This window comes from Oncorhynchus clarkii, chromosome 7 (genome assembly GCF_045791955.1).
Source record: "Oncorhynchus clarkii lewisi isolate Uvic-CL-2024 chromosome 7, UVic_Ocla_1.0, whole genome shotgun sequence".
In the NCBI taxonomy this organism is placed as follows: Eukaryota; Metazoa; Chordata; class Actinopteri; order Salmoniformes; family Salmonidae; genus Oncorhynchus; species Oncorhynchus clarkii.
In genome coordinates this window covers 47,259,575-47,281,731 of record NC_092153.1, presented here as the reverse complement: position 1 = coordinate 47,281,731, position 22,157 = coordinate 47,259,575, and the positions used below count along the sequence as shown (strand labels likewise).

The 22,157-nt window shown below is 41.0% G+C and overlaps 1 protein-coding gene across 1 annotated transcript in view; it reads left to right on the top strand.

The window, feature by feature from the left end:
• Positions 1-22,157, top strand: part of LOC139414288 (chemokine-like protein TAFA-1) — a 267,404-nt gene that overhangs the window by 229,881 nt on the left and 15,366 nt on the right. The window contains exon 3 of the mRNA XM_071162197.1: positions 11,242-11,382. Coding sequence (XP_071018298.1) covers positions 11,242-11,382 — 141 coding nt within the window. The remainder of the gene's footprint in view (positions 1-11,241; positions 11,383-22,157) is intronic.

The following is a 22,157-nucleotide window of genomic DNA, read 5'->3' as shown; positions in this document are numbered from 1 at the left end:
TTCATTAGGTTGTGGGAACAGTCTGGTGGGAACATTGTTGGGAAATCACAAAAGATTTTCCCAAAACACAAAAACTGTCCAGCTGTGTGGATGATTCTACAATGTTTATTTTAGGATGCCCAAAAAAAACATTCATCTGATGTTGCAAGAATGTTCCTAGAACACATTTAATCTGTTTTTTAAAGGTTCTCCGAATGTTTCATTAGGTTGTGGGAACAGTCTGGTGAGAACGTTGTGGGGACATCCCAAACCACAAAATGGTCCTGTTGTGCTGACATTCAGATCATGTCGCACAAAACATTCCTTTGATGTTGCAATCATTTTTACAGAACAGCCTTTCTGAGTTCTTTAAAAGTTCACAGAACATTTAATTAGGTTGTGGGCACTGTGTGGATATTACAAGAGATAGGTTCCCAAAACACAATATGCTCAGTTGTGATGACATTCATACCATGTTTTATTAAGTTAGGTTGCACCGGATGTTCGCTGTAAGAACGCTGTAAGAATGTAAGAACGCTGTAAGAATGTTGACAGAACACCTGGTCTATTTTCATTAAAAGTTGCCAGAACATTTAATTATGTTATGGGACTTGTCTGGGATGTTGCAAGAATATTCTTGTGATATTTGCATAGGTTGCACAGAACATTCCCACAATGTTGCACAATGTTCCACAATTTTGAAATAAGTCCATAAATCCATAAATAAGTCCATAAGTCCACAATATTCCATTGGTGTTCATGCAATATGCATTTTAATTGTCTTGGAGGTCCTCGGAACATTTTAAGGACATTTGGAACATGTTATATTTAAATCTTACCTGATACTGCCACACAATGCTCCGCATGCAAATTTGTAGCTCCTTAAAGCATAAAACAGCAGATTGGAAAACATCTCTATTATGTTTCTCTCCAGGTTTAATGGCAATTCACATTTGAGGGCTGTATTGTAGGCCCACTTGAAGGTTATAGAGACACATGGCATTTTTAATTTAATTTATAGGACATTTAAACATAATTTAATCATTCAACAACCATATTTTATTAACTTAATCTGTTGACAATCTGCACATTATTTCATTCATAGGACATTTGAACAGTACGGAAGTCCTGAAGCCAAAGCAAAAAAATTAACAAAAAAAACGTAGGCTCTTGGAATGATCTTGTTTGAACGACTTAGTACGTCATTTGAACGACAGTATCTTGTTTGAACGACTTAATTGTTCTGTTGTCTAATTAGGCCTCATTTTCTATGCAGCTAGTCAGACCGTGTAATGCTTGCTGCAGCCATTCATTCACTGATTCCATCCATTGATATGATTATTCATTATTCATGATTATTCATTGACAGTTCATTGATATCCTAAAGCATCTAAATGGGTGAGTGTGGAGCGAGTAGCAGAGTGTAATTCAAGCAGATCTTTTTTTTTAAATGGTGTCGGCCTTCTCTCCCGCTTAAATTTTGCTCTGGTACTGCCCAGCCACAAGCTCTGGGCATGCTCTGCCTAGCATTATTTGTTTCCTTTATCACTTTTACTTTAATTAGGCCTATTCGGTTGCAATTAGTTAGCCTTCCCCAACCACAGCATCCTATATCTAGTTTGTGTGTTCTACTTTCTACCATTAGGATATGTGCTTTCTATTTTGAAATACTTGAAATGTATTAACTGATTTAGGTAGGCAATACATAGGCTACTGTACAATGTAAACAATGAGTTTTTATAGGAATAGAAACTCCATAATTAATCTAAAATAGCAGAATTACATTGTAAATAATATAGGCCAGTATCAGCTTCTTTTCATAAACAAACGGGAAGTAATCAACTCAAACTGCAGCGGTCAAATGATTTGTGCACAGAAGCATGAAAATAAGCTGATACTGGCCTTTATTATTTATTTATGAAATTGTAGCTTAATTAAATTGATTTGTATTATATTATGGTGTTTCTATTCCCCCCCCCCCCCCCCCCCCAAAACGAAAATACATTTGACATTATCCTATGTATTGCCCACCTAAAAATTCTGTTAACACATTTGATGTCCTTCGTAATAGAAACAACACATCCAAATGTTAGAAAGTATAATATAAACTAGATATAAGGCTACTGTGGGTGGGTAGGCTAAATGACTACAACCGAATAGGCATAATTCAAAGAATAATGATAAAGGAAACTAAAAACGCTAGGCAGAGCAAGCCCAGAGCCTGTGGGTGAGCAGTACCAGAGCGAAATTGGAATCGGAGGGAAGGCTGACACCATTTTTCCCCAGTCTGCTATAATTATGCTTTTCTCCTTGCTCCACACTCACCCACATACAGTGCCTTCAGAAAGTATTCATACCCCTTGTCTTATTCCACATTTGTGATCGACAGGCTCAAATCGGTCTAATGTAGCAACATTTGAAATTGTGTTTTGTTTTTTACGTTGGATAAAGGTAGAGACACAGAGCTACAAAATGGTATATCATACACTACAGTTGAGGAACAATGGGAAAGTCATTTTGCTTTGAAAGTTGATAAACTTGTAAACTCACTTTTGAGAAAATGGCCTTTGAATGTTTTGGTACTACTATTGGAGAGCCCTTCTTTGTCTACACCCATTCAGCATCGTTCACACCTTTCTTAAGCTTTAGCCCCACCCGTCTCTTTAAGGGTTGATCTGAGCGTTCTGTACTAACTGCAGTCAAGCACCCAAGCAAGCTTGCTAGCTACTTACAAACAACTAAGTGAGAGAGAACAGCTCACTGAACAATACTCACCCTAGCAGAACTGGTTAGGCTGTTATGTTATCGAGAGCATTGGTGACTGCAACTGTGCTGTCAGATTGTCAGTTCGTAAACTCAGAACCTTTCACGTTCAGAGCGCACACTGGGCGCTTTGGCCGATGAGTAGGGTTGATCTGAACATTCTGACCTCACAACGGCAGTCAAGCACCCAAGCTAACTGGCTAATATTGGATAGCATGCTAGCTACTTCCAGATACATAATGAGAGAACACCCCATTCTGACCATTTTACTTGCCCTAGCAGAGCTGGTTAGGCTGTTTTCATGTTATCCAGAGTGTTTGTGACTGTAACTGTGCTGCTGACTAAAATTTAATTGCGCTTTTTTGCCGACGTTTACTGACACCGGCCATATTCAACTGGTGTTTAGCCTTCGTAAATTCATCAGTTATTCTGGGCTCTGGCACACTAAGATGAGACTTTTATTAAGACATGTAGCTAGCTAACTAGCTAGGTAAACAATGAACCTTAATCCAGACTCATGACGTTACTGCCCTACATGAATCTGCAGGTAGCTAACCAACCAGGTTAAATGTTAGCTAGCTTACATTAGGCTATAACTAGTGGCTCTGAGATACGAATTATAAGATCATACACCTAACATTCGTAAGTGAGCAAGAAAACTCATGTTAGCTAGCTAGCTAACAGTACACTTTAACTTGAAATGAAAATACTTTATGTCAAAATTAGAAAGTGAAATATCTGAAAATGTAGCTAGCTAGACTAACTTACCGATGGTCTGAAAACGGAGTAGATAGCCACAGCGAATTTATATGCTAGTACGTCTATCAACAATTGTTGCAGTGACATGGTATTGAAATGGATATTTGCATTATGGAGTCTTTTGTTAAGACATGTAGCTAGCTAGCTTAACAATGAACCATAATCCTGACTCATGATGTTACTACCCTGCATGTACACTTTAAGTACACTTTAAATTAAATCACATTCTGTCAAAATTAGAAACGTGTAATATCTGAAAAAATAACTAGCTAGACTATCTTAACGTATACATCATTGTTGCACGTGTCTCCTGTCGGATGCCATGTTGCCCTTAGTTTGAAGATGTAATCAGGAGACATGTGTTTTCTCCATCTCCTTAGCTATCATACTCAAATTCCATTGATTTCAAATCTCGGTCCTCCAGAAAGTGGAGAGCGTTCATGTAACGTTGGCCAGCAAGCCAGTCAGCAAACGTTAGCTAGCTAACAGTACACTTTAACTTGACATTAGGTTTATGCAGTTTTACTAGGCGATACATACAAAAAATGTGTTAGACAGGATTACCTAGACATACTGACCAGCTCAAAAAGACAGAAGCGTGCTATTTGGCAGACCAATCCAAACGAATCTCTCAGCATGTTCAGCCCACTCATTATCTTAGCCAATCATGGCTAGTGGAAAGTTGCTGACTTTTTCTGTGGCTAAATCAACTAGGCTTGTAATTTAACAATTTTATTTTGTATTTACAGATGGCATACATGTTTGTTATTATGGCACATGAAAGTTCACATGTTCGAGAAGGAATTTTCTGCCAAAAAAACACATTTTGATAAAAAAAAAAAGTTTACCTCCAAATGGCTCTCGTGTGAAGTAGTGACCCCGCGACATACGCTTAGTTTACAGAAACAGGTCACATGTTGTTATGTTACAGCCTGAATTCAAAATGGATTAAATTGGAGGGTTTTCTCACCCATATACACACAATACTCCATAATGACAAAGTGAAAACATCTTTTTGGAAAATGTTACTCATTTGTAAAAAGGAAATACTGAAATATCTCATTTACATGAGCATTTACACCCCTGAGTCAATACTTTGTAGAAACACTTTTGGCAGCTATTACAAATGTGAGGTTTTCTGGGTAAGTCTCTAAACGCTATCCAAGCCTGAATTGTGCTACATTTGCTCATTATTCTTGCCAAATTATTCCATCTCTGTCAAATTGGTTGTTGATCATTGCTAGATGTCCATTTTCAGGTCTTACCATATATTTCCAAGTAGATTTAAGTCAAGGTCACTCAGGAACATTCACTGTCTTCTTGGTAAGGAACTCCAGTGTAGATTTGGCCTTCTGTTTTATGCTACTGTCCTGCTGAAAAGGTAAATGCATCTCCCAGTGTCTGGTGGAAAGCACCAGGTTTTCCTCTGGGGTTTTGCCTATGCTTAGATCCAGTCAGCTTATTTTTTATCCTGAAAAACTGCCCAATCCTTAATTATTCCAAGCATACCCATAACATGATGCAGCCACCACATTACTTGAAAATATGGAGACTGTTATTAAGTAAGGTGTTAAATTCGATTTGCCCCAAACATTTTTTGCAGTATTACTTTAGTGCCTTGTTGTAAACAGGAAGCAAGTTTGGAATATTTGTATTCTACATAGGCTTCCTTCTTTTCACTCTGTCAATTAGTATTGTGGATTAACTACAACTTTGTTCATCCATCCTTAGTTTTCTCATGTCACAGCCATTATACTCTGTAACTGTTGTAAAGTCACCAATGGCCTCATGGTGAAATCCATGAGAAGTTGACTTAGGAAGGAAGCCTCTATCTTTTAGTGATGTTGTGTATTGATACACCATCCAAAGGCAGAGTTCATCTGTCCAGTGTCTGTGTTCTTTTGCCCATCTTAATCTTTTATTTTTATTGGCCAGTCTGAGATATGGCTTTTTCTTTGCAACTCTGCCTAGAAGGCCAGCATCCCGGAGTCGTCTCTTCACTGTTGACATTGAGACTGGTGTTTTGCGGGTACTATTTAATGAAGCTGCAAAAAACTGTCTAGTTTCTCAAACTAGATAGACACTCTAATGTACTTGTCCTCTTGCTCAGTTTTGCACCGGGGCCTCCCACTCCTCTTTCTATTCTAGTTAGAGCCAGTTTGCGCTGTTCTGTGAAGGGAGTAATACACAGTGTTGTACGAGATCTTCAGTTTCTTGGCATTTTCTCGCATGGAATAGCCTTCATTTCTCAGAACAAGAATAGACTGACGAGTTTCAGAAGAAAGTATTTGTTTCTGGCCATTTGGAACCTGTAATCAAACCCACAAATGCTGATGTTCCAGATACTCAACTAGTCTAAAGAAGGCCAGTTTTATTACTTCTTTAATCCTCCCAGCTGCCCACTGCTCGGTGCAGTGGGCAGCTGGGAGGAGGTGCTCTTGTTCTCCAAGGACTTTACAGTGTCCCATAACTTTTTGGAGTTAGAGCTACAGGATGCAAATTTCTGCTTGAAAAAGCTGGCCTTTGCTTTCGTGACTGACTGCGTGTATTGGTTCCTGACTTCCCTGAACAGTTGCATATCGCGGGGACTATTCGATGCTATTGCAGTCCGCCACAGGATGTTTTTGCGCTGGTCGAGGGCAGTCAGGTCTGGAGTGAATCAAGGGCTATATCTGTTCTTAGTTCTGCATTTTTTTTAACGGAGCATGCTTATCTAAGATGGTGAGGAAGTTACTTTTAAAGAATGACCAGGCATCCTCAACTGACGGGATGAGGTCAATATCCTTCCACGATACCCGGGCCAGGTCGATTAGAAGGCCTGCTCGCAGAAGTGTTTTAGGGAGCGTTTGACAGTGATGAGGGGTGGTCGTTTGACTGCGGGTGTAACGGTTTTCTTGATGAGAAGGAGAGTCGGACCAAAATGCGGCGTGTAGATTGCGATCCATGTTTATTGTGACTATAGCAACACGAATCTAAATACAAACAGTGCAAAATAATAAACGTAATGAAAACCGAAACAGCCTAAACTGGTGCAAACTAACACTAAGGACAATCACCCACAAACACACAGTGAAACCCAGGCTACCTAAATATGGTTCCCAATCAGAGACAATGACGAACACCTGCCTCTGATTGAGAACCATATCAGGCCGAACATAGAACTAGACAAACTAGACATGTAACATAGAATGCCCACTCAGATCACACCCTGACCAACCAAAACATAGAAACATACAAAGTAAACTATGGTCAGGGTGTGACAGCGGGCCTGTAGCGGATACAGGCAATGAGGCAGTGATCACTGAGATCCTGATTGAAGACAGCGGAGGTGTATTTGGAGGGCCAGTTGGTCAGGATAACGTCTATGAGGGTGCCCTTGTTTACAGATTTAGGGTTGTACCTGGTGGTAATAATGCAAATGGCTCTAAGATACAAATAATATTACTACACAGATCATACACATAATGTTAGCTAGCGAGCCAGCCTGCTAACATTAGCTAGCTAGCTAACAGTACGCTTTAACTTGCATGAAAATGACTTTCTGACAAAACTAGAAATATAATATCTTAAAATGTTGCTAGCTAGACTCTTTTACAAGGATGAATGCTTCTCCCTCTCTGTCACAGATGCCATGGTTGACCTTATTTTGAAGATGTAATCCAGAGACAGGTGTTTTATAAAAAAGCTTGTGTGTTCTCTTTTTAACTCACTCCACATATTTACAATCAAACGGCAGATCTTTTTTCCATCTCCTTTGCTGTCATACTCTGCTTCCACCGGGTGTTCCACTGATTTCAAAACTTGGTCCTGCAGAAAGTGGAGAGCAAAACCTTTGAAGTTCTTTGGGAAATCTTTCAAAAAAGTCACGTTAGAAAGGATTACCTACACATACTGAGCAGGTCATGTTATAGACTGAAGCATGCTACATGGCAGACCAATCCAAAGTCATCTCTCGGCATATCCAGCCCATCCATTATTTCAGCCAATCATGGCTATCGGGAAGGTTCCAGTCTTTTTCCATGGCTAAACCAACTAAGCTCATAATTTAAAAATTGTATTTGTATTTACAGATGGAATTCAAGTTTGTAATTAAGGAACATGAAAGTTCACATGTTCCAGAAGGCATTTCTGCCAAAAAACTAATTTTTATTTAAAAAAAATTATCCTGTGAAGTAGTGACACGCGACATACGCCTACTTTCCTAAAACAAGTCACAATTTTGGTTTTCTGGGGAGGCGTTCTGTTATCTCTGCACTGACATAGACAAAAACAGTGCTATTGTCTCCATGTCTGAACTGGACAGATTTAGTGAGAGGGGAGATGGAAGCCCGCACACCCCTGTCCCCCAAAGTGTCAAAACACAAAGCTCCTTCTCTTTCCAGTGAGTTTTCTCTTCATCTGATGTTGCCATAGGAGATTCATACTGGAATGTGCATATGCGTGGGTGTATACAATACACACCATGCAGCACACATCCAATCCTACCTTACTACTGCTTTCAAACTTGGGTTTCTTTGCTTTTTAATCATGAGCGGTTAATTCATTACTGTGAATAATGACTGATCTGTAAGCTTCCATTTCTCATCTCTTCTCTCTCTTCATATTCCAGCGCTCCTTCGTTAGTGGGGTTTTAATTGGCCGTTGGGCTAAGCTGAAAACAATGAAGAATTGATTTCCTTAAACATAATCACCTAAACCAGTCGCCTAATGACTGCTGTCACTGTGGGCTCCGAGGAGAAAAATGACCAGTCGATGCTCTCATTGATGCCCTTCACCTCATCCCACCAAAGGGTAGAAAGCAGAACCACCTACCCCATCTTACCTGTTTGAATTAACCCTTCTAGCTGAGTGACAGCCTGTGTACAGTCCATCCATCAAACACACATGCACGCGCGCATGCACACATACATGTACAGTGCACCTTGTTTACATTCACATACACAAAGACAAATACACAGACACACACACAAATGTGCACACACAGGCCAGGAACAGACGCACACACACAGGCATGCAGCACACAGGCATGCAGCACACAGGCATGCAGCACACAGACATGCAAGCACACACACACAAACAGAATAGACAAGTATTAGCCCCATGCTGACATGGTCCAAGTGAGCTTAGGTGTACTGTATGTGGACAGCATAATGTACTGTCCAAGTGCCCATTTGTCCTCTGCATATCACTCCCCTCTGGCCCCATGGTGTCCGATCAGGTCTATTGTACTGCTCACATTCTCTGTCTGCACAGATGGTACTGAGTTAACTGCTCTAATGTCCACCTGGCTGATAGCTGGACATATAGCTGCTTATCACACCCCAGGGTCTGGAGCTAAATAACACACACATCCGTGCGCATACACGTACACATACACACATGCGTGCACACACAGGCACGCACACACAATCACACACACGCATGCATTCAGATACACATACACACAGGCACGCCCAAATGCAAGAACACACATACACAAATACACACACGCAAGTCCTATGTTTTGATCAAATATCCCATATGGAGGTGAGATAGAAGAGATGAGTTTGGAAGAAGAGATGATACCATGTTCTTTGAATGTCCTTTGAAATTCATTTCATACAGATATCCAATATTAATTTGACCAGTTTCTCACATCAGAAAAATAATTCTACAGCAACAGGACATGTGAATTATATGGATTATAAATAATGGAAATATTTGCAGGAGTTGATACATTTTTCATTAGGGCAAATCAAGTCTGACATATTTAAGTGGAAATTACAAACTTGAGAAGCCTTTTTAAACCTTGAAAATGCTCTGTGACAACAGAGTGATCAAATGAAGAGGGGACCCCGGTACATGTTCATCACACCGGTTTGCATTTCTTATTGACAGAATAATTGATTCCTCATAGCAATGCATTTTCAGAATTTAGGAGTCTGATGGAATCATTGTGGTTTTTGACCAACATCGACAAAAGGCCAGGGGGCATGATAAATATTCCCTAAGTAGTCAGGACTTGAAGGTGGGCATTTTGTGAGGGCTGCCTCTACAACAGGCTTGAAAGCATGTCTCCAGGCAGGAAACTACCAGTAAAATATTGAATAAATCCAACATATTGTGAGTTTTGGGGTTTAAATATAGTGCACTCAAGGGATTCTTTCCTCACTTTTATGGTTTGTGTTATGCCTCATGGCCCGATATACTGTATCAAAAACTAAGCTTGTGGAGAGTGACATTAATTCTGCAGGACAGCGGTGGCCAACATAACTGCAAATGTACTCCTTTTAATCCCAGTCTTCTCTGCCTGTGGTCTGGGCATAGCAGACCTTGATGAAAAGGTGAAACGAAAAGTGTTATCAAGCTCAGTTCAGATATTTTTTTCAAGATCCAGCAACTTCAAACGTTCACACAGTCATCCTCCAATAAGACAATGTAACGATTTTACCAGCATGTTTAAAATGCAATACCACCATGAAGAAAATCACACTGCTACAAAAAGAGGAAAAGTTCTTTGGTTCCCTTTTACCTATTCTCCCTCTGATCATCCCTCTCTCCTCTCCTCTGTGAGCGCCCGTTTAATTGTTGGACGATGGTGTCTGTGGTGACGGCTGTCAGAGGAAGATGAAGAGTTTGTCCTGGGGCGTGAGGAGAGGGCCACACGGTGATGGAGGGCCCCTCTCCTGCAGCTCCGCTGGCTGCATTAGCACGCCACTTTATAACTATGTGAAAGGGGCACTTCCAGTGGCTCCCTCATTACTCACCGGCCCAGTCGGTGCTCTGGCAGGCCCCTGCCCTCTCTCTCTCTATCCATCCTCTCTCTCCATTCTCCTCTCTCCATTTTTTGGAGAGGAGGGACGTCCCTAGGCTCCATCAGCCCCTCGCTCCCCAGGGTGATCCCTATTGTTACTTTGACCCATCAGTGGCACATTTCTCCTCCACATTATTTTGACACCCTCTTTTGTCAGAACGAGGTCCATTGTGCTGCAGTTGTTGTAAATGATGTCACCTCTGTAGAAGAGCCATTGTTAGTGGAGGCTGGTTTAACCCAGTCAGCCTGGTTAAGGCCTGGTGTGTGTTGTAATAAGGAGATTTAATTGCTCCGTTTCTCCAGGCCTTCACTCCTGAACCTACTGGAACAGATGATTATCATATGCAGGCTCTCAGGGATGCAAGGAGAGCCACATTAATGCAAGAGCAGAGCATGATTTCCTCATCAGGGAGGGATATGTAATGGATTGAGAAACACCCTGAGAGTCAAATTAGAATCATCTAAATGCCTCTAGGGGCAATTTGCAGCGCATGCTGTGGTGAAGAGGATTACATAGTAATTGCATGTTATGTGCCTTACATTTATTTTCAGCAGTATTTTTACAATGTGTACTATGTGATTATATGAACTCATGATTTAATTAAGTTCAGGTTGTTAAAAACAACAGAAAGGTATTTACCCTTAGATAAATGTAGCCATTTAAAAAGATGGAGTGAGTAACCATAGAAGCTAATTAAAATAAGCATTATGGGCCTATTAAGTACAATGTATTTTTATAGCACACTGTCGATCATTTGTTCTATATAGAATTCACATCAGGGATCTATTTCATTTCTAACACCATTTTGTACATATACCAAACATCATCGAACATCAACCCTACTCTTGACGTTGTAGTATATGTTCCACAGTAATTAACCAACCAAACTCCTCAGCTCCATGTGTCGGCTAACCACGTGTCTCTGTCCCTCTGTGTGTGTCCTCAGAAGGAGGGACGTGTGAGGTGATCGCAGCCCACCGGTGCTGTAATAAGAACCGTATTGAGGAGCGCTCCCAGACCGTCAAGTGCTCCTGTCTACCGGGAAAGGTGGCCGGGACGACACGCAACAAACCCTCTTGTGTGGATGGTAAGGACATGTTCATAGCATGTTTTTCACTTTTTAATATCACATATGACTTAATATTCTCAAAAGAAGTAGTTCTCTAAATGTATTGTAGAGGTACTTTTTTTACAATCATTTATAGCTGATTGTAATTACAATATTGCTGGCTTTTACATACTTTTGAATGAGACTGCCACACGTTGAGGTATTTCAACAGCTTTCTACCTAATGCGGCTCATTCTTACATGAGTAGGGTTGCAAAGCTACTGGTATTTTACCCACGTTACTGGAATTTTCAGTAATTTTAGTAATTAACTGAAAATCTATTGCAGAAATGTAGGTAATTTATACTTGAATAACTTTCAAAAAATGTAGTCATATATAGTATTCATTTTTATATCTCGTCCATATTGTCCATGTAGATACACCATATTGTTCAAGATAAAATAGTCTAATTAATGAAAGGACAAAGGCACTATTTTCAATTACCTTTGCAACTTGTCCAACTATTGACATTTTTCACAACTGTCACCAGTTTGACGCCACAACATTTACAACAAGTACATATTGACATAGTAAAATAAATCAGTGTTAAAAAAAATATGGAGGATATTTCATGCTGAAGTCCTCATATTAAACGACCGAGGGTGTTGATGTTTTATATTTACGATGATGTTTTACAGCTTTGTCATTCCATTTTATTAATTAAAAAAAGAATGTTATTGAATTATTTCATAAAGTTTACATGTGATAAGGCCACACAGAGGGGCAGAGATAATTACACCTGTGATAATCTGAAGTATCCCAAAAGGGCCACTCGATACTAGTCTACGATCCTTGAAAGATGCCAACATTCTGGTAGTTTACTGGTAAACTTCAAAAGTGTCAAATAATATACTCTATGCATGACTCTCTTCTGTCCTAATGAAGTCAATTAAGATAATATCAAAGCACTCTAAATTGGAGACTAAATCGAATCTGGGTGAGTGCTGCAAAGGATTGTGAGAGACAAGCAATACCTTAGATGCACAGCTGAGGACATGAGAATTACCCATGTTGAATATTGCATGGCCCAAGGCATCTTAGGTTCATAAATGAAAAAATAAAAAACTGTCCTCACAAAGGAACGACATAGTCTTCATCATGAATGACGGTACTATGAGAAGGCGTATGTCTGCCCTATTCAATCCATTTCATTGGCTTGTTTAGCTACATCTGACACATGAGACCGACAAAGCTAAGCAAATTCATCCTTGGAACCAACTGCGTAAACTTTTTGAAAGTTCTGAATTGAGCTCATAAGGCTAAGGACTCCGAACTTGGTTGACTTACTAAATTTAAGAAAGCCGGCGTGTTCCACAGCTACTGGTTGCGTGCCACGTCATCAACTGTGTCATTGACTGACAAATTTCTATGACATACAGTTGAAGTCGGGAGTCTACATACACCTTAGCCAATTACATTTAAACTCAGTTTTTCACAATTCCTGACATTTTATCAGAGTAAAAATTCCCTGTCTTAGGTCAGTTAGGATCACCGCTTTATTTTAAGAATGTGAAATGTCAGAATAATAGTAGAGAGAATTATTTATTTCAGCTTTTATTTCTTTCATCACATTCCCAGTGGGTTAGAAGGTTACATACACTCAATTCGTATTTGATAGCATTGCCTTTAAATTGTTTAACTTGGGTCAAACATTTTGGGTAGCCTTACACAAGTTTTCCACAATAAGTTGGGTAAATTTTGTCCCATTCCTCCTGACAGAACTGGTGTAACTGAGTCAGGTTTGTAGGCCTCCTTGCTCGCACACGCTTTTTCAGTTCTGCCCAAAAAAAATTCAATAGGATTGAGGTCAGGGCTTTGTGATGGCCACTCCAATACCTTGACTTTGTTGTCCTTAAGCCATCCACAACTTTGGTAGTTTGCTTGGGGTCATTGTCCATTTGGAGGATCCATTTGTGACCAATCTTTACCTTCCTGACTGATGTCTTGAGATATTGCTTCAATATATCCACATCATTTTCGTGCCTCATGATGCCATCTATTTTGTGAAGTGCACTAGTTCCTCCTGCAGCAAAGCATCCCCACAACATGATGCTGCCACCTCCCGTGCTTCAGAGTTGGGATGGTGTTCTTCGGCTTGCAGGCCTCCTGGTCAATATTGCCAAACAGTTCTATTTTTGTTTCATCAGACCGGAGAACATTTCTCAAAAAAGTACGATCTTTGTCCCCATGTGCAGTTGCAAACCGTAGTCTGTAGGCTTTTTTATGGCGATTTTGGAGCAGTTGCTTCTTCCTTGCTGGGTGTCCTTTCAGGTTATGTCTACATAGGACTCGTTTTACTGTGGATATAGATACTTTTGTAGCTGTTTCCTCCAGCATCTTCACAAGGTCCTTTGCTGTTGTTCTGGGATAATTTGCACTTTTTGCACCAAAGTACGTTCATCTCTAGGAGACAGAACGCGTCTTCTTCCTGAGCGGTATGACGGCTGCGTGGTCCTATGGTGTTTATACTTGCGTACTATTGTTTGTACAGATGAACATGGTATCTTCAGGCATTTGGAAATTGCTCCCAAGGATGATCCAGACTTGTGGAGGTCTACAATATTTTTTCTGAGGTCTTGGCTGATTTCTTTTGATTTTCCCATGATGTCAAGCAAAGAGACACTGAGTTTGAAGGTAAGCCTTGAAATATATCCACAGGTACACCTCCAATTAGCCTATCAGAAGTTTCTAAAGCCATGACATCATTTTTTGAATTTTCCAAGCTGCTTAATGGCACAGTCGACTTAGTGTATGTAAACTTCTAAAACACTGGAATTGTGATAAGGTGAATTATAAGGGAAATAATCTGTCTGTAAACAATTGTTGGAAAAATTACTTTTGTCATGCACAAAGTTGATGGCCTAACCGACTTGCCAAAACTATATTTTGTTAACAAGAAATTTGTGGTGGTTGAAAAACAAGTTTTAATGACTCCAACCTAAGTGTATGTAAACTTCCGACTTCAACTGTATATTGCTTTAGCTGATACTTCAAATACCTATCCAGCCGTTGTAAGCTCTGTTAAGCATCAACAATGTCTGAGCATAAGAACGCACCCAGCATGTTATTAAGTGCATTTCACAAAGGGAAAACCCACCTGAATGAAAGGATATAGTGTAGTATGTTAGACTGATTGATATCCTTACATTGCCTTGGTGTGATAGAGTTTGATATGCTCAAGATATGAGGAGAGTTGAGAGGATGGGGAGTGAGGTGGTGGGGATGGGAAAATGAATGGAGATGGTAGGAGAAGGGGATAGGGGGATGCAGAGGAGGGAAGGGATGGCTGGGAGATGCTCACACTTCATGCCTCGGTGCTCCTGGCTCCTGCAGTGAGGAAAGAATCCCTGTACCTGTTACTGTATTAATTAACAGCCTGTTATATAGAGAGAGGGGATGGAAATGGAACTGACAAGTCACTGAGCAGCGTTGTTCCAGCAGTGAGCACCACGGCACCCCAGAAGGAGGGAGGGAGCGTGCCAGTGGTGCATATACCTCTTTCAGGTGAAGCTGCAGAGAAAAAAAAATGGATGCCATTTTGTACTCATGATTATAACTTTGCATTTACATTTTTGTCATTAAGGAGACGCTCTTATTCAGAGCGACTTACAGGAGCAATTAGGGTTAAGTGCCTTGCTCAAGGGCACATAGACAGATGTATTTACCTAGTCGGCTCAGGGAATAGAACCAGTTGGGTCAAATCGCAGGAGTCCGCAATCAAGGAACATCAATGAAAGTGTTAAGACTTTAGTGTGTGAACTCTCTCTGAAAGTTGTTTGTTTGGAGCCTGCGGGCCCCTGTTCAACTCTGTGAGGGATTATAGACCTGTGCAGTCAATGTCCCGTGACTGTCCCCTCAGTGGTGGGGTGGGGCATGGTGGGGTGCGCTGGCCCAGATGGAACTCATCCCCAGGTCTCCTATTATTAATGCTGCATCTACGATGAGTAACGATGCAGCTACCCAGCCGGGCTCATCTTACCCTCCAGTGGATACCTGCTGTGTTTGTCCCATAGGACCAGACACACACACTCAGCACCCCATCTTCCCTACACGTGCACCAGGACTCCTGTACTGAGTGGCAAGACGTAGAGATCGATTACTCTCCTTTGAGACAGCATCCTGGGTGTGTTAACTGTCATTAGCATCAAACCAGGCAAACCCCTAAACAGAACAGAGAAAAGGGACTGCATTAAGATAAAACAGTTCCACTTACATTCTTTTATATGTAATATTTACTCCTTTGTGGATATGCGAGATGTGTATTTGTGTGATTCTTCCTTCGGGATTGGTAAATGATTGGGGTATTTATTAATGCATGGGAATGTGGTGCTTGTGTTGGAGGCTGGTGCCTCACATACTCGGTGGGGGAGTGCTGTAAGCTTATCCCTGCATGGGAATTGATTATTAGCTTTGACAAGTAGAACTACGTCCCAGTTATGTCAGGGCCAACAAGGCTTTTAGTGAGGAACATCCCTTTTAACAAGTCAAACACTCAGGCTTATTTCTCACAGCCCATGCTAGGCCAATGCAATATGCTCATATTAGGCGCCTGTCACTGCACCACTATCCTGCTATGAGAAATGCAAGAGCACAGACACTGTACACATACTTTTTACACACACACACACACACACACACACACACACACACACACACACACACGTCCAGAATGCTGTTTGCACCATGCCACAGACAGCGCACATACTATTTATACTGTAGCAGTGATCATCTCTTGTCACAAGCAATACACACACACTTTCTCTCATACATACACATACTGTACAGTACACACACAGACACACATTTATTTTCCCTTGGGCATATTAAGTGTGGTGCTAGCCGCTGATGGAGAATAAACCCTTCTGTTTGGCTGCGGGCGGGTAATACTGAGCATGACAGGTTGTCATGGTACATTTGAGCAACGTCCAGGGGGAAACGACACATGGACGCTAGCTACTTCAAGGGTGGAAAGAGATGCCTGATTCCTCCACACACTCTGCTGATCAAAATAACCATCTAAATAGCTGCAGAATATCAAAAGCACTCGGACTAAACTACATAGTTTGAAAAGGCCCTTCGCAAGGCCATTACCATCATTAGTGATATCAATGTTTCAAAGAGAATACTTTCTTCATTATATCTGAAGATGTGAAATGCTACATACACTGAGTATACAAAACCTAAAGAACACCTGCTCTGTCCATGACATAAGCTGACCAGGTGAATCCATGTGAAAGCTATGATCCCTTATTGATGTCACTTGTTAAATCCTCTCCAATCCATGTAGATGAAGGAGAGGAGACATGTTAAAGAAGGATATAGAAGCCTTGAGACGATTGAGACATGGACTGTGTATGGGTGCCATTCAGAGGTTGAATGGGCAAGACTAAATATTTAAGTGCCTTTGAACGGTTTGTGTCAAGAACTGCAACGCTGCTGGGTTTTTCACACTCAACAGTTTACCGTGTGTACCAAGAATATTCCACCACCCAAAGGACATCCAGCCATCTTGACACAACTGTGGAAAGCATTGGAGTCAACGTGGGCCAGCATCCCTGTGGAACGCTTTCGACACCTTGTAGAGTCCATGCCCTGATGAATTGAGGCTATTCTGAGGGCAGAAGGGGGTACAACTCAACACTACAAAGCTGTTCTTAATGTTTGGTATACTCAGTGCATTTCATAATATGATGCAGCAGGATCATCAAGTAAGGCAAGAATAAGCTCATTTTCTTCTACTGTACACACTGCTCAGACTATACAGAGGAGATGTATTCTTTATACACACACACACACTTGTGCTGGCTGTGTGTGTGTGGATGCATTAAAACAATGCTTCAGACCTGGCTTTCCACTATTACCTTGGTTGACAGTGCAAAGTCTAAATCCAATGACATCTAAACAAAGTCACACAAAATGAACATCAAATTCACTTATTGGAAGACCTCTGTCTTTCCCAACATGCTTTACTCAGTTATAGACCCACTTGTGACGAGTAAGCCTGCAAGGCCTCAACCTGGTGCCAATACAAGGTCAGCAGAACAGGGCAGTAGCTCCTGTAGAAGAACAATGCCTCCTCTCTCGCTGCGCGCCCGCCGGCAGGAGCAAAGTAAAAATACAAATACTAAAGGCTGCATGAGTCAGAGTTTTTTTAAATGTATTTTGAGTTATTATTGAACGGAACCAGGTAGCGAACGTCCTCCAACTTTCTTGCATTCCGCAAAACTCTTCCGCAAAAGCGGACATCATTGGACACTTGACAATTCAACTGACAAGACAGGAAGTGCTCAGGCAGTCATTCAGCCAGCCAGGGCTATTCTTTGTGTTCCACGCTCTGCATAGTTCCACATATACTACTTCACGTCTGGACACTTTAAAGTTCCATCCATTGTCAACATTATTTTTGCAAGAGCAATTGTACAGGTTACAATTGACAAGTCATGGGAACTTCAAAAACTCTCACCAGAGGTGATACAGTTCTACAACGACCACTCAGGCACACTTCAACAAGAAGAAAAAAACACTATCAGAAGCACATACACATACAGTGGGGAGAACAAGTATTTGATACACTGCTGATTTTGCAGGTTTTCCTACTTACAAAGCATGTACAGGTCTGTAATTGTTTATCATAGGTACACTTCAACTATGAGAGACGGAATCTAAAACAAAAATCCAGAATATCACATTGTATGATTTTTAAGTAATTAATTTGCATTTTATTGTGTGACATAATTATTTGATACATCAGAAAAGCAGAATTTAATAATTCGTACAGAAACCTTTGTTTGCAATTACAGAGATCATACGTTTCCTGTCATTCTTGACCAGGTTTGCACACACTGCAGCAGGGATTTTGGCCCACTCCTCCATACAGACCTTCACCAGATCCTTCAGGTTTCGGGGCTGTCGCTGGGCAATATGGACTTTCAGCTCCCTCCAAAGATTTTCTATTGGGTTCAGGTCTGGAGACTGGCTAGGCCACTCCAGGACCTTGAGATGCTTCTTACGGAGCCACTCCTTAGTTGCCCTGACTGTGTGTTTCGGGTCGTTGTCATGCTGGAAGACCCAGCCACTACCCATCTTCAATGCTCTGACTGAGGGAAGGAGGTTGTTGGCCAAGATCTCACGATACATGGCCCCATCCATCCTCCCCTCAATACGGTGCAGTCGTCCTGTCCCCTTTGCAGAAAAGCATCCCCAAAGAATGATGTTTCCACCTCCATGCTTCACGGTTGGGATGGTGTCTTGGGGTTATACTCATCCTTATTCTTCCTCCAAACATGGCGAGTGGAGTTTAGACCAAAAAGCTCTATTTTTGTCTCATCAGACCACATGACCTTCTCCCATTCCTCTTCTGGATCATCCAGATGGTCATTGGCAAACTTCAGACGGGCCTGGACATGTGCTGGCTTGAGCAGGGGGACCTTGCGCGCGCTGCAGGATTTTAATCCATGACGGCGTAATGTGTTACTAATGGTTTTCTTTAAGACTGTGGTCCCAGCTCTCTTCAGGTCATTGACCAGGTCCTGCTGTGTAGTTCTGGGCTGATCCCTCACCTTCCTCATGATCATTGATGCCCCACAAGGTGAGATCTTGCATGGAGTCCCAGACCGAGGGTGATTGACCGTCATCTTGAACTTCTTCCATTTTCTAATAATTGCGCCAACAGTTGTTGCCTTCTCACCAACCTGCTTGCCTATTGTCCTGTAGCCCATCCCAGCCTTGTGCACGTCTACAATTTTATCCCTGATGTCCTTACACAGCTCTCTGGTCTTGGCCATTGTGGAGAGGTTGGAGTCTGTTTGATTGAGTGCGTGGACAGTTGTCTTTTATACAGGTAACGAGTTCAAACAGGTGCAGTTAATACAGGTAATGAGTGTAGAACAGGAAGGCTTCTTAAAGAAAAACTAACAGGTCTGTGAGAGCCGGAATTCTTACTGGTTGGTAGGTGATCAAATACTTATGTCATGCAATAAAATGCTAATTAATTACTTAAAAATCATACAATGTGATTTTCTGGATTTTTGTTTTAGATTCCGTCTCTCACAGTTGATGTGTAACTATGATCAAAACTACATACCTCTACATGCTTTGTAAGTAGGAAAACCTGCAAAATCGGCAGTGTATCAAATACTTGTTCTCCCCACTGTACATTACACACACACACACATACACTCACACACGCAAATATACACTTTCAAATTCCATAAATACAGGCTGTAGTCCCTGGGTAGTCATTATGAGTGTAAAATCTTGGACATGTAATAATTGAGAGGCCAAACAATAGTGTCTGTATAGCTAATCAAGAGCCAGTCTGGTAATGTGCAGAGCTGCGATTAATACAAAATAATGGCTTGTGAAACTGACCTCAGATCTAGGGTCTCTGTCTCGGCCCCTCCATAATCACACACTGGCTTCATTATTCCAGCTCTGTTGACCTTCCCCAGCCTTATTACTGCCATAACAAAATGGCTAGTCTCCCTGGGACTTCAGCCAGGCTCATCTCTCTGTGTAAGGACTGATCAGGCCTCTTCATTAAAACAATCAGCTCATTATACCCAGTTTGGGGGTTTGTTACTGGTCTGGTGAGATAGCACTCCCATGACTGATTGATTTGGAAATGAATGAGTGATGGGTTAGAGACACAGACACCGATTGTTGAGGTACTGTAGATTGATTGGAGTAGAAGAGTGTTTCTGACTATTAGAGGCTGGAGGGACATGGTGCCAGACAGAGGGGCACTGGAGGGCCAGAGGGGCGTTAGAGAGAGGCAGAGGGAGGCAGGGAGAGTTCCCCGTTACCCAGTGTGAACTATTGATCCCATGCCCCCAAACCCTGAAGAAAAGCCAAGACATAAGACAAAAACATTGGAAAATGTACATTTTTGGCTTGATTCATTTCAAGTAAGTCCAGTTCATGTATAGTGTAGAGAATCATTGTGCCATCTAAACTGCTGTGAAATATATTTTCAATACCCAAAAATAATGTATTTTCAGTTGTTTGAAACTGGTGTACAAAACCTAAAGTAAAATACTCAAAAACAAAACTTAAGAACCTGAAGCATAGAAATAGCGCAGATAGAACATATCTACCGCTTCTTAGACGTGCTTTAATTGAGAATGACATATCTATAACTTTCTATGTGAATTTGGTCAGGTCACCCAAAAATGTACACATTGCAGCTTTAACTATCCATTGAAACTTCAGGCATGCCCTCAAAACTCAACTGGGACAACATTCAATTCTGTTTGCTCATCTGTCAACGCGTTCAAACATTGTGTAACATTGTGTTATCTGTCAGACATGTGTTAGGTTCAATCTATCACACACTGTAACTACCCCTGTGTGGATGCTTGACTATGGGGACGTCATCTACAGGTCAGCATGCAAGGGAGCCCTTGAGAATCGAGACATGCTTTATCATTCTGTCATTCTGCCAGGTTTTCCCCTTACACCTCTCATCATATGCGTTCTACACTGAGTTTACAAAACATTAAGAACACCTTCCTAATATTGACTTGCACCCCCTTTTGCCCTCAGAACAGCCTCAATTCGATGAAAGGACTAACACAATTGGTCTCTACAAGGTCTTGAAAGCGTTCCACAGGGATGCTGGCCCATGTTGACTCATGCTGGCCCATGTTGTTCTGTATTGACTTTGTGTTTGTCATAATGTCCCTGTGCTTCTGTGTTGTGATGTCTGTCTTGTCCTATGATTTCAATGTGTTTTTGTTAATGTATTTATTGCACCGCACGTCACTTAACCTCAATGTAAAGGTTGATTATGCTTTAAAAGATGTAGAAGAGATGTCATGTAGAACAGAGGTCTTCACGGACCCACTTGTACCAAGGGGGTCCGAATCCAGAATTCTAAGTATTGTCACGCTCTGAGTCGGATCTTATATGATTGTCACAGGTCTCAGGTATGTGTAGTTTTAACTGACTTGTCCAGATGGATCCATACAGATCCAAACGTGACTGCAGCAGTAGAAAGAGAGAAATAGTATACTTTATTCTGCTGCTCTTGCTTTTCACGAGAGTGACGCGTGGCCCGTGTAGCTTGGTGTTGTTGTTGGCCAATCATACGTCATCAAAGCGGCATGGAGTCATGGAGCCTCCATGTGTGGCAAAAGATAGGAGATATATAATCAATGGAACATGGAATTAAAATTATGGAATTAAAAGTTAATGGAGATGGATAGGCAGTGGTGTAAAGTACTTAAGTAAAAATACTTTAGAGTACTACTTAATTCGTTTTGGGGGGTATCTGTACTTTACTATCGATATTTTTGACAACTTTTAATTCACTACATTTCTAAAGAAAATAATGTACTTTTTACTCCAAAAAAACAATTTCCCTGACATCCTAAAAGTACTCGTTACATTTTGAATGCTAAACAGGACAGAAAATGGTCCAATTCACACACTTCTCAAGAGAACATCCCTGGTTTTACCTAATGCCACTAATCTGGCAGAATCAGTAAACACAAATACTTTGGTTGTAAATTATTTCTGAGTGTTGGAGTGTGCCTCTGGCTATCCGTAAATAAATAAAAAAATACAATTGTGCTGTCTGATTTGCTTAATATAAAGAATTTTAAATTATTCATTATTCATCATTATTAATTATTTTACTGTAACTTTGGATACTTAAGTATATTTTAGCAATTACATTTACTTTTAGACTTTTACTCAAGTAGTATTTTACTGGGTTACTTTATTATTTTACTGGGTGGCTTTCACTTTTACCT